The sequence below is a fragment of the Centroberyx gerrardi genome, chromosome 8 (genome assembly GCF_048128805.1).
Source record: "Centroberyx gerrardi isolate f3 chromosome 8, fCenGer3.hap1.cur.20231027, whole genome shotgun sequence".
Taxonomy (NCBI): Eukaryota; Metazoa; Chordata; class Actinopteri; order Beryciformes; family Berycidae; genus Centroberyx; species Centroberyx gerrardi.
Window position 1 is genome coordinate 13807887 of NC_136004.1, and position 11425 is coordinate 13819311.

The following is an 11425-nucleotide window of genomic DNA, read 5'->3' on the forward strand; positions in this document are numbered from 1 at the left end:
CTTACAAAGTCATGTTTGGAAAATTGAAATGAAGGACAGACAGATAGAGAGAATATAAGAGACATTTATTCCCTGCTTTCGCTAAGCTGCTAATGACCTACTGTGGCCAATCCAAACAGAAGATAATTCAGTTTGAATGGAAGGTTTAGTTTGGGTTGATGATGGAGCTGTTTGAGGTGTATTTGGAGATTGTTGATTGGACCTGCTTGAATTTGTTCTGCTTGATCCATGCTTGGCTCACTTTTGTGTTTATATTAATGACGTCTTTATGCTAGACTCAAATGACAAGTTCATATTGAATATACTGTACTTTGAAGTACTGTACTGTATATAACATTATATAATACCCTGGAAAATGACTTCATCATCATCATCATCATCACAACGATCTATACCCTTTTCCCCACATCTCCATGCAAGTCTTCCCATGGGTATTCCTGAGCACCTCTAACAAGCACTGGCGAACTCGCTGTGTGTGAGTCACACACATAATTGCAAGGTAGTTTGCTCGCTAGTGATAGATCATGGCTCGCTCTTGAGCTGATGCTAATGCATGCAAACACTCGCAGAGCTAAGCCTTTCATTTAACCAGCCAGTATCCTCATTGCCAGTCTCGTCTGCAACCTAGCCGCCCTCATTACTGTCCAACAGAATGCATGGGCAACACTAGCCTCCATACTCACTTTGTCCTGTGATTTAATTCAGGCAGTAGCAGAGGGGCATGTCTAAACTACAGTCATAGAATAGGAAATGTGTGATAATAGGATAGGATTCCCTTCCCTCGCGGACGATAACATGGCACTAATTTGATGAGAAACATGCAAACAAACGGACGACAGACACAGAAAGATCATAACTTGTACCTTGGAGCTTTTGGGAGGGGGGGTGGAGAATGGCTTTTGTTGTCTTCTGCCGCTGCAATCAAGTGATGACGCTGAACCAAGTAGGTCACATAGTGCAACAGCAGCATGTGACTTGCATCAGTTTGATCTTGTATTACCGTATGTATACTATGAATTTACATCATAAAGATTTATGTCGGCCCAAAAGGTGGATAAACGAATTCTGAAAATTAAAAAGTGGGTAAACTGTGTTTAGGTGGGTTTACTTTACCCTCTACTACATCCCTTCTCACACCGATATGGGTTCAAGTCTGTCTCACCTACTGCATGCCTCTGTCCAGCCATTCTCACTCTTTACCACACTGTCCAAGGACAACTCCTCTCGTAAAAAATAATATTAAAAAAAAGAAAAGAAACGCAGGCTCCCTAGTGTAGAAAGTATATGATTTTTGTGACCCAGTCTGTCCAGATCCCTTTGGCTACTTTATGTTATGTGAATCTGGACGTGATCAGCCTGGCAAGCCAGTAAACCTGATTATCTCCTGCACAAACACAGTCCTGATCCCAAACACCGCCAATTTGAATACTTCCCCGTCTCCTTGACTCTGTTTTGTTGCTTCTGTCATATCTAATAGGATGCTCTGCCCCTCTGAACTTGTTTGTTTGACTGCAGGAAATCCACTTGTCATATATGGAGATTTATCTGCGGGACTGTATTTCATTTGTACTATATTGCATTTCATTTATTAGGCTACCTCTGTGGTCTCCATATTTGTAAAATTGACTCTCTGCTGTCTGCTTTTTATGGTTTTTTTTTCCTCTGGTCTCTATGTTAGTTAATTTTATCTACTAGTCAAATCAATGGACTTCTTATTCTGAAGTTTATGATCCTTGGGAATAGGATGGTAGTATAAGGTGCAAGAGGAATGGGGAGGATCAATGGCCATTTTTCAGGGTGATAAAAACATGGATCAGTAATATATCTCTGCTTTTTAGACCTTTTAGCCTGTCTGTGTGTACTTGGCTGTGTGGATGTGTGTGTTTGTGAGTGTGTGTTTGCGTATGATTGAGTGTATATTCACAGCTATGCGTATTAGATTTAGTGTTGGTTTATTTACTCATTTTCTGTCTATATTTTGGCATGTTTATGAGCCTATGAATGTTTATGTGTACACATTGAAAAAAAGACTGCTTTTACACAATTCATTGATCCCTCAAAAATCACCTGGCATTGCTTCAAAATAATACAAAAGTAATTCAATGGCTCCACCTACTGTTGGAATGCAGGCATTGCATGAGGCTTGTGCACTGGAAGGGGAGTCCTGAGGCTGAACAGAAAATTCTCAGCATCACATCCTGAACTGTCACTGTGTCTCATCCAGTTAGGATTCAGCATGAGTCATATGACCCACAGTAGAATGTGAGTCACATGACAGGCCTGAAACACTCCTCAGGCCTGCCAGGCAGCATGCAGTGTGTGTGTGTGTGTGTGTGTGTGTGTGTGTGTGTGTGTGTGTGTGTGTGTGTGTGTGTGTGTCTACATTTCTGAACTGCCTTGACCCCAGGCTGAGAGAGACAAAAAAAGAGAGAGAGAGCGAGAAATGTCCGTTCATCTCTTCAGCAGGGCGAACAGTAACAGAGACATGTCACGACAAAATATGTGCAATGTTTTAAACCATGAATTGTGCAAATATCCACTTTGTGTACTTGGGAATTTCCCTCACTCAACATATTTGCATTTTTGTAAAGACTAATTACATACTCTCATGTCGGTAATCATTTTATCAGAGTAGATTGACATAAGTTAATGCTGGAATACTCTTATTTGTTGCTTAAAAACGATCTTCCCTCTTTGTAGCTATTCAACCACATTGAGTCTGATTACACAAACTGAGGAGGACTGACTGGCTACACTTTCAGTTTGAAACTCTTGACCCCAACAGCTAATTTTAGCTACTGTATGTGCTACTACACCTATTATCATATAGATAGATAGAAATGTCCCAGGACCTAGGGAATAGGAGTAACATATGAAAGCTGAATTTCAGTGATATTCTTCTTTTATCCTGTAATTTACAGTATTTCTATCTGTCTGTTTTCTTTCCCCAGGAACCAGTGACCCATATGTGAAGTTTAAGATCGCAGGGAAGGAGGTGTTCAGGAGCAAGACCATCCATAAGAACCTCAACCCAGTGTGGGATGAGAGAGTCAGCCTACTGGTGGAAACCCTGAGGGAGCCGCTGTATGTCAAGGTAGGGCGGATAAATGTCATCCTGCTCTGTTGTAAATCGCTGTTTCGTTTTGGATGAGAAGAAAATCTTAGTGGAAAGAGTTTTATTTGCAAATCAACACACTGTTCAGGACTCTTGTTTATTTTTTTCATTTCGATTTTCGTCAGTGATATAAGACTTCAGTGCCAATGATGCGTTCAGGGTCCTCTGTTAACAGTTGCTGTATTGTGTCTCTGTAGGTTTTTGACTATGACTTTGGCCTTCAGGATGACTTCATGGGCTCAGCCTACCTCTACCTGGAGTCACTGGAACACCAGAGGTCTCTTCGTCTCTTTCGCCTCCTCTCTTTCTTTCTATTCCTCACCCTTTCCTTCCTTCTCTTTTTTCTGCCTTCTGCCTTTCTTATCCCCTTTCTCTTTCCTTCGTTTTTACCCATCTCCCTCCTGTGCTGTGTCTCTGCTGATTGTATTTGATGCGGTCATTCAGTCCTGATCAAGAATAGTCCACTGCTTCCCTCTAGTGGCGTTCTCTGGTAACTCACCACAAACCTGATGAGGCACAACAGAGCAAGATTAAATTTTGATCGTGCAGAGAAATATATGAAGAGAAATGTCATTACCGGAAGTCCATCATTCAGTATCTCTGAAATATAGATGATGCCATCTGTAATAGTCATCATTTTATCATCTGAGAACTACATTTATCTGCTGTCCTTGGTGCTATCGATCACTTTGTAAGAGTAGGTGTCACATTTTTCAAATTGTGAATATCTCATTTTGGAACAAAACTCTTTGTTTTGTTTAATATTAAATGACAATGGCTGATGTGTTCACTCAATGCATTTGTTTCCCTATCACGATGTTTCAGCCACATTTCCATTTTTACAAACACATTTCACTGCACATTTCCAGCGAGCTGTTATCTCCCAAAGTCAAGTCTTTTACTATTTATCAGAATTGGATAAATGCATGCATGTACGTACATGAATATATGTATATACTGTATGTTTGGATGCATGGATGGGCAGTATATAAGTATACAGTATATGTATGTATATATGAATGTATTTATGTATGCGTTCATATAAGGAATGCATGCACTGTATATATGTGAATGTACAGTGTTTGCATAATGTCCACTTGTGTAGAGGTGCTCACAGTAAGGCCTTTGCCCTCCTTTAGGAGCCTGGACGTGACCCTGGACCTGAAGGACCCCCAGTACCCTGACCATGACCTGGGCTCCCTGGAACTAGCCGTCACTCTGTCACCCAAGGAGGGAGACATCAGGGAAGCTGTAAGGAGACTAAATACACTCTTAAGTCTCACCCAGATTATTCATCCATCGTTCTCTGTCACTCTTCCTACACACACTAAATCTCTTACTCCTCCTCTCCTATCTACATCATCCCTTCCTTTCTTTCTGGTCCCATCCACATCACACACTTCTTTGATGTTACGCTAAGATTAAGAACAATATGCCCAGTGAAGCATAACAAAGAAATGCTGAAGAATGGAGTTGAGCAAAAGTTGCCACTTGCTTTTCAGTAAAAACAATAAAACAATTTAGTCAACTTGGTAGTATTGAGATAGAAGAGGGTAATATTCAGCTTTTTGTTGAGGAGAAAGATTAATGATGCACTGGGCTGTAAATCAAAGGTTTGAACCGAGTTCAAGTGTAGGTGTAAATATCCTTATTGAGCACTCTCAATAAGTTCGACAGGCCGACTGTGTTGAACTGGAATGGGCTGGCTTCATTCAAACTTGGTTATTGGAAACTCCTCAACTCAGCAAACACATATACATATACACCAGTGTAATTAATATGTTCTGTAGGAGAAAAAAAAGAAAGAATATCCGTTCCATGTTCAAAGAGCAGTGGATTCTATCTTTCCTAATTATGTTGGCTCGTTCCTCTGCGGACGTGCTCGATGTTTCAGAGTTGCATTTATTTCTGTTCAATTATTTGTTTGGTTAATTGGACCCCTGCACGCTCGATCCGGAACAAGGCAGAGTCATGGGGGAAATATTTTATTCCTTTTGATCTGATGTCTTAATTCTGCTGCTTATTTAGTACTACAGTTCAGAGAGTCCACATTTGACAGAACAAATAAACTCTATTTAGGTTAAGCATCACTTTGGATCTCTCCAACTGTGAAAAAAATGAGTACAAGGTTACACTAGTGCATTCGGGATGACGCTCTCTATCGCCATCTACTGGTGAAAGGAAGAACATAGACCTCCAAATCCACTGTTAAATTCATCTACTATTAAACTATTAATCATCTGGTGTTTTTTAGAAATCACTACACCAGGTGGCATCAACAATGTTTCTGTATATGAAGTCCCATAATTTACTTTGTACAGTGTGTGTCTTCAGATTCATGTGTGTAGCGATGGACATGATGGAAGTGTGTGAGTTTATTAGCACACATGTATACATATAGATTTTCCCTGTGTGTGTGTGTGTGTGTGTGTACATACGCAAATGCTGCACAACACTATGATAAAACAGGAGCGCTTCTTATATGTTTTGCTTACTTTAGTTGCATGAGTGACAAACCCGCCCCCACTCCTCTAATCCTCCCTTCCTTGCACCCGGCCTGGGCTGACCTCTGAACTTCAAACACCTCATGACCCTCAACCCCTGACCTTGCAGCTCTGAGGGGGCGACAGTGGGGGGCGCTCTGTAACCGCTTTGTCTCATTTACAGACCATGCTTTTGAGAAGGAACTGGAAACGATCTAGTAAGGTAAACTAAAACAGCATGTAACTCCCCCACCCCCCCAAACCTCCTGTAACCCCACTACCGACCGCACTGTACTTCACCTATCCTGCACTCTTCACCGGTGTCCTTGGTACATGGATGGAGTCTCCCTGGCCCTCTCCCCTCCTCCCTCCTCCCTCCCTCCTCCTCCTCCTCCCTCAGTGGTTTTATCAGTTATCCTTTCTGTATCAGTTCCTCAGTTCTCCTTCTCACTGTCACCGGCTTATTTTCCACAAGCTGCAATATGCCAACAGAACACCTGAGAAAAAAAAGATGATGGTGATATAAAGTAAACTCTGTGAACTGTATGTACAGTTCTGCAGGAAAGTCGTGCATCATATAGGCACCAAGGGTGCATTACTATAATTCAGTAGCTTTTTGGTGTAGTTTCACTTTTTGGAGGATTTCTTTAAATCAGTAAGCATTGTATGCCTACATTTTTAATCACATCCATTACAGAGGACAGATTTTGTGGGCTCTCCATAAGCACTGCATCAGAAACTGGCCAAATGTAGAGCCATTCACACTGAGTCAGTCAAGAGAAGAGTAACCTGGCTTTACTTTGTTTTGTACAGTGTTTTTTTCCCAATTAAAAGAATCGAGTTTGAACTCTGTCCTCTCGGCCTTTTAGAATTGCATGGAAAAGATCACATCTAACAACATTCTCTTTTCTAAAAAGTAACTCAGTGACTTTTACATTTTAAATGAGCTACTTTCTGCTTTCACAGAAATAGATTTTTACACCAGTCATTTTACCTCTACTTACTGTAAGTAAAACTTCAGCAAAGTAACAATACTTCTACTTGATATTTTTGCCACTTTTTCCACCCTTGATAGGTACAGTGTATTGCAGCTGATGGGTGAGAAAATAAAGCGTTGGATTTTTTTAAAGGGGTTTTAAAGGGGTGCTAGACAGCAAAACAACTGCGTAATAAGAGAGAGAGAGAGAGAGTGTTTGTTGGGCTCTCTTAGACCCCTTTACCTCAAGTGGAAATCTTCGCTGTTGATTCCCCATCCTTTTAAGTTCCCATCTTGCCTGGCACAATAAACTGTTACCTTTGGTTTCATTTCCATGAATGTCATTGGCTGTCAGGCTGAACAGAAAGCATGCTGGTCGAGGTTCTGCTTCTTCTCATTGGCTCATGCATGTGGCACAAATCTGTTTCTTAGCCAAAAACTGTAATATTAATATCAGAAAAGGTTTTGTGTACATTATTTCATTTATGTACACTATAGTGTTCCCTTACAATTATTTTTTATAAAGGCACTTTGGTATGTGTTTGCTGTATTTTCCCATTTTGGTCCAAAGTAGCCAGTGACAAGGAGACAGGGAGCACCGTATCCAGGGACTGTATCTGAAAAGTCTCACTTCAGACTCAGACCTAGAGGCACCATGTTTTCCTTAAGTTACAGTGAAAAGTTTGATACTCTCTACGAGACACAGAAACACATTCACAGTGCGCACGGTTGGAGCTGGGCAGACGTCCTGCTGTATCGTGCTTCCCCAAACCGAGCCTTTGAAGCCTCCAAACTGGGCCACCCCGCCTGTGACTCGGGAATTAGCTTGAGCGCTAACTAACTAGCTGCTGCGCTACCCCACCGAAAAAGAGCTGCTCCTGAGTGCCTCCCTGCCTCCCTGCCTCCTTGCTTGACTGCATACATGGTTATTTTTACACAACCACTTTTCTTTAATCAAGCATCTATGAGTGCTGAACCCACTGCAGCAGATGCAAACTATACAAGAAGTAGTTAGTTTGAGATAATGATTATGAGTCAGAGGCGTTTTAAATCCGGATATCTCTAAGTTCACCACCAGGCAAAATGCTTGTCTTGGCACTTTCAGCTGCTCTGTTCTTCCAAAGGGCTGCCTTATGACAGAAGTTGAACCATGTGCAGTTTTGCATTAGCTCCTAAATTAACTGTTATTATCTATTATTGGACTTCAGGCCTCATAAAATGTCTTTGTATGATCTTTCCCCTGCTATGCTTTGGCAGAGGGAAGTGGATTCCTAATACAAATAGCCCACGGTTTCCTGTAATAAGCAATATATAGCAACAAAACAAGGAGACCTTACAATTCTTGATTAGGACACAACAACGGCCTCTCACTATTAGCATACACTGTGTTAGCAGCAAGTGAACAGGAGAAATGAGAGAAGTGGGAGTAGCTGTATGGGCGGTTGGCTGTATTGCGGGGAGCCATTCGCATTGTTTAATGTCTGGAGAATGGAAATTAAGAGGCTCCGTCTCCAGATCAAAGGCCCGTGCTTGTGAGGCAGGGTTTGTTCAGAGTTTAATGAAATTCACCCGCAAAACAAAAGCTATGCTAATAAATTCTCCCTAACGAGGAGGGAGGAGAGGGAAAGGCAGAGGGAGAGAGGGGTGTATTTGTTTGACAAATAAATACCCTGCTCTTTGTTTTAGTGAAGGATACTGACATGACTCAAAGAGAGGTTAAATAGGCCTGTGAGTGGTTCGAAAATTGCTGGAAAAAAAAAATACACTCAAAACTATGGAGAGGCATCGATTTGAGTTTGTAATGCTGGCAGCATACAGCCCAATGGACTCAGAGAGTTACAGGGTTTTCATTATACTGTACGGTGTTGCATGTTACTGTACAGCCTAAACAGCACTTACATTATCTAACATTTAAAAGAGACAAAGAGATTTATTATTGGACACCAGATGTGACTGAGGAAGGGTAGATAGAGAGAGGTTTCATTTTTCCGCCAAATCAAGGTGAATGAAAAGGAGGTGGCGTCTCTGTGATGCCCCCCCACAAATCATTCACGATTGTAGGTTTACACTTGTTGTATAGTGGGAAACTCTGTCTCAAAATACAGTGATGTTCCAGCATGTCAGGTGAGCTCAGACCTCAGGAGCAAATTCTGTTGAAATGTCTTGTTCTGTGTTTGACTGTAGTCGCGTCTTTGCCTGCTTCTCTCTGTGTTGTCTTGATGTGTTTTGGTGTATTTTTTACTCTGGTTTACAAAGAATATACCGTACATGCAGTAGAAATCTTGTCTAGGAGTTAATTATTATTTGTGTGTGTTTGTGTGCATGTACGCATCTGTACATGCATATATACATGCGCGTCTGTGTGTGCAAATGTTTTTGTGAATGTGTGTGTGTGTGTGTGTGTGTGTGTACCCGCTGCAGTACCAGAGTATGCGTCTGTCAGATGTGCACAGAAAAGCCCAGCTGTGGCGAGGCATTGTCAGCATCAGTCTGATAGAAGGTCGCGACCTCCAGCCCATGGACGCCAACGGCCTCAGCGACCCCTACGTCAAGTTCCGAATGGGACACCAGAAGTACAAGAGCAAGGTGAACACTCCTGTTGAAGGATATTTCCTTTGTTTACTTCTGGTTATCTGCATGTAATTCTAAATAAGGAGCTTTGTTGATCCATTGTCCAAGACAAGCTGTGACCAAATGAGGACTTTGTTACGACTGTTGTTGTTCGTATTCAATAGATGATGCAACTATTGAGTCAGAGCTTTAAAAAGATGTATTACTCATGAAAGTCAACAAATTATTTTTGGAAGCTATGCCTATTTGAACGGTGCTCAATGCAAAAACAACAAAAACCTTCCACAATACAAGGACATATTTCTGCTCCCTCACTGTTACTGTTCCTATAAAGTAGTTATCGCAAGGCTGTGACACGCTAGGCAGCCACTGCCTCAGCAGTGTCTCTGGAAAAGGTTTGGAAATCCAACCTTCTTTTCTTCTCTTACCTTTCTCATATTTTTACTTCATTCTTGACTTTACTTGTAACTTGAAGATGTCAGAGAAGGGAACACATTTCTGTGTGCGTTTTGACAAAATACAGGTTGTCTGCTGTCTTGTAAAGCTGAATGGTGAGACATGGAAACAGTTAATTACTTTAGATTTACACAGGAACTTGCCATTGAACCACAAAAGGTCTATGCACCATTCATGTATGATAAGGTGTATCGGCTTACATTTCTACTGTACGCCCTGCATATTTGACATGAACAGCCATCAGCAATGTATTTCTTTCTGTTGCCTGCTCAGACAATACCCAAAACACTGAACCCCCAGTGGAGGGAGCAGTTTGATTTCCACCTGTATGAGGAGCAGGGAGGCTACATAGACATTACAGTCTGGGACAAAGATGCTGGCAAGAAGGACGACTTCATGGGAAGGTATATGGATCTCTGTCTCTGTGTGTCTATACTGTCTATCTGTCTATGTCTTTATCCTGTCACAGTTGTCAAGTTTCATATGTCGCATAAACTGAATGAATGACATTTCTCTCACATACACTAGCTTTTCTATAACTTTATGTCTGTATCATTTTCTCTGTATCTTTCTACATCTTTCACATTCTGCCTGTATCTTAGAGTAGTCAACTTCCTCACAAAAATGTACAATACTATCACATGCAATAGCCATAACTTCTGTATGTGTGTGTTTGTGTGTGCTTTAGGTGTACGATAGACCTGTCGGTGCTCAGTAAAGAACACACACACAAGCTGGACTTGCCGTTGGAGGAAGGCGAGGGTGTGCTGGTGCTGCTGGTTACGCTCACCGCGTCCGCCGCCGTCTCCATCTCGGACCTGTCAGTCAACATGCTGGACGACCCGCATGAGAGACACCACATCATGCAGAGATATGTGAGTCGGATATTGGCTTTATTGTGAGTGTGGTTTCAGATTGTCTGTGAATGTGGGATAGGATACCGCGGCCTAATAGACAAAATGTTATGAAACCTTATTATGTAAAATCAATAAAGCGTTCAAAAGAGGGTAAAACACAAAAACGCAATAACCGGTATGATTAAGTTCCCTAAATCCTTCATGGAGTGCTTGAAATCCATTTTCTACGCACGGACTCGACTCTTCTCCCGCCTCATTCCTCCAATCCATTTTCACACACAGCTAGAGCGAATCTCACACACAAGTCGGCTGAATTTCCTGCATTCGCCCATTGCCTTATTCCTTGTTCATCTACCTGCTACTGTGGCTTCTTCTTCCCCGGAGTGATGGCTGCACGATGTGTGTCAACGTGTCCAAATCGCAAAGACAAAGAAAACTGTTGTTTCTACTGTGTGTGTGTCATGAGTCAGCCTGACACGTCAGACAACAGCTCTCACTCACACATTCATCATCAGGCTTCTCATTGTTATAAAGTCGCAATTTATTCACATTTTTATGAAGAATCTCACTTATTCATCAGGAGGATCTCTTTTTTTCACACGTGAATGTGTTGAGATTTGAAGAGACTACACCAACTGAACTGGAACTGGAGCGGAGAGGAGCGGGTGAGGAGGGAGATGGTAGGATGCAGAAAAGGAAGGAAAAAAACGCAGGGGTTGAGAGGTCAAGGAAGGAGAAGAGAGATGACAAGGCTCTTACAGGGTCTGTTGAGACGAGCTGTTTGGATGAACTGTTTGGAAAGGATGTAGGTTCACAGCTCTGTTTTGTTTCTGCTGCTATGATTCATGCCACCAGTACTGTGTGGTATTTGTATCAGCATCTACAGTGACTTGTGTGCATTTATGATTAATTCATGTGCGCTCATTTTATTTATGTTTTAAATGCCTGGGCTTGTTAGCCAGTTGTC

General features: G+C 41.7%; 1 protein-coding gene across 2 annotated transcripts in view; it reads left to right on the forward strand.

Annotated features, from left to right (window-relative positions):
• mctp1a (multiple C2 domains, transmembrane 1a) overlaps window positions 1–11425 on the forward strand; it is a 147763-nt gene that overhangs the window by 72049 nt on the left and 64289 nt on the right. For both annotated transcript variants that reach the window (XM_071927472.1, XM_071927471.1), the window contains exons 3-9: window positions 2952–3094; window positions 3313–3392; window positions 4255–4366; window positions 5783–5821; window positions 8996–9160; window positions 9875–10005; window positions 10290–10476. In XM_071927472.1, coding sequence (XP_071783573.1) covers window positions 2952–3094; window positions 3313–3392; window positions 4255–4366; window positions 5783–5821; window positions 8996–9160; window positions 9875–10005; window positions 10290–10476 — 857 coding nt within the window. The remainder of the gene's footprint in view (window positions 1–2951; window positions 3095–3312; window positions 3393–4254; window positions 4367–5782; window positions 5822–8995; window positions 9161–9874; window positions 10006–10289; window positions 10477–11425) is intronic.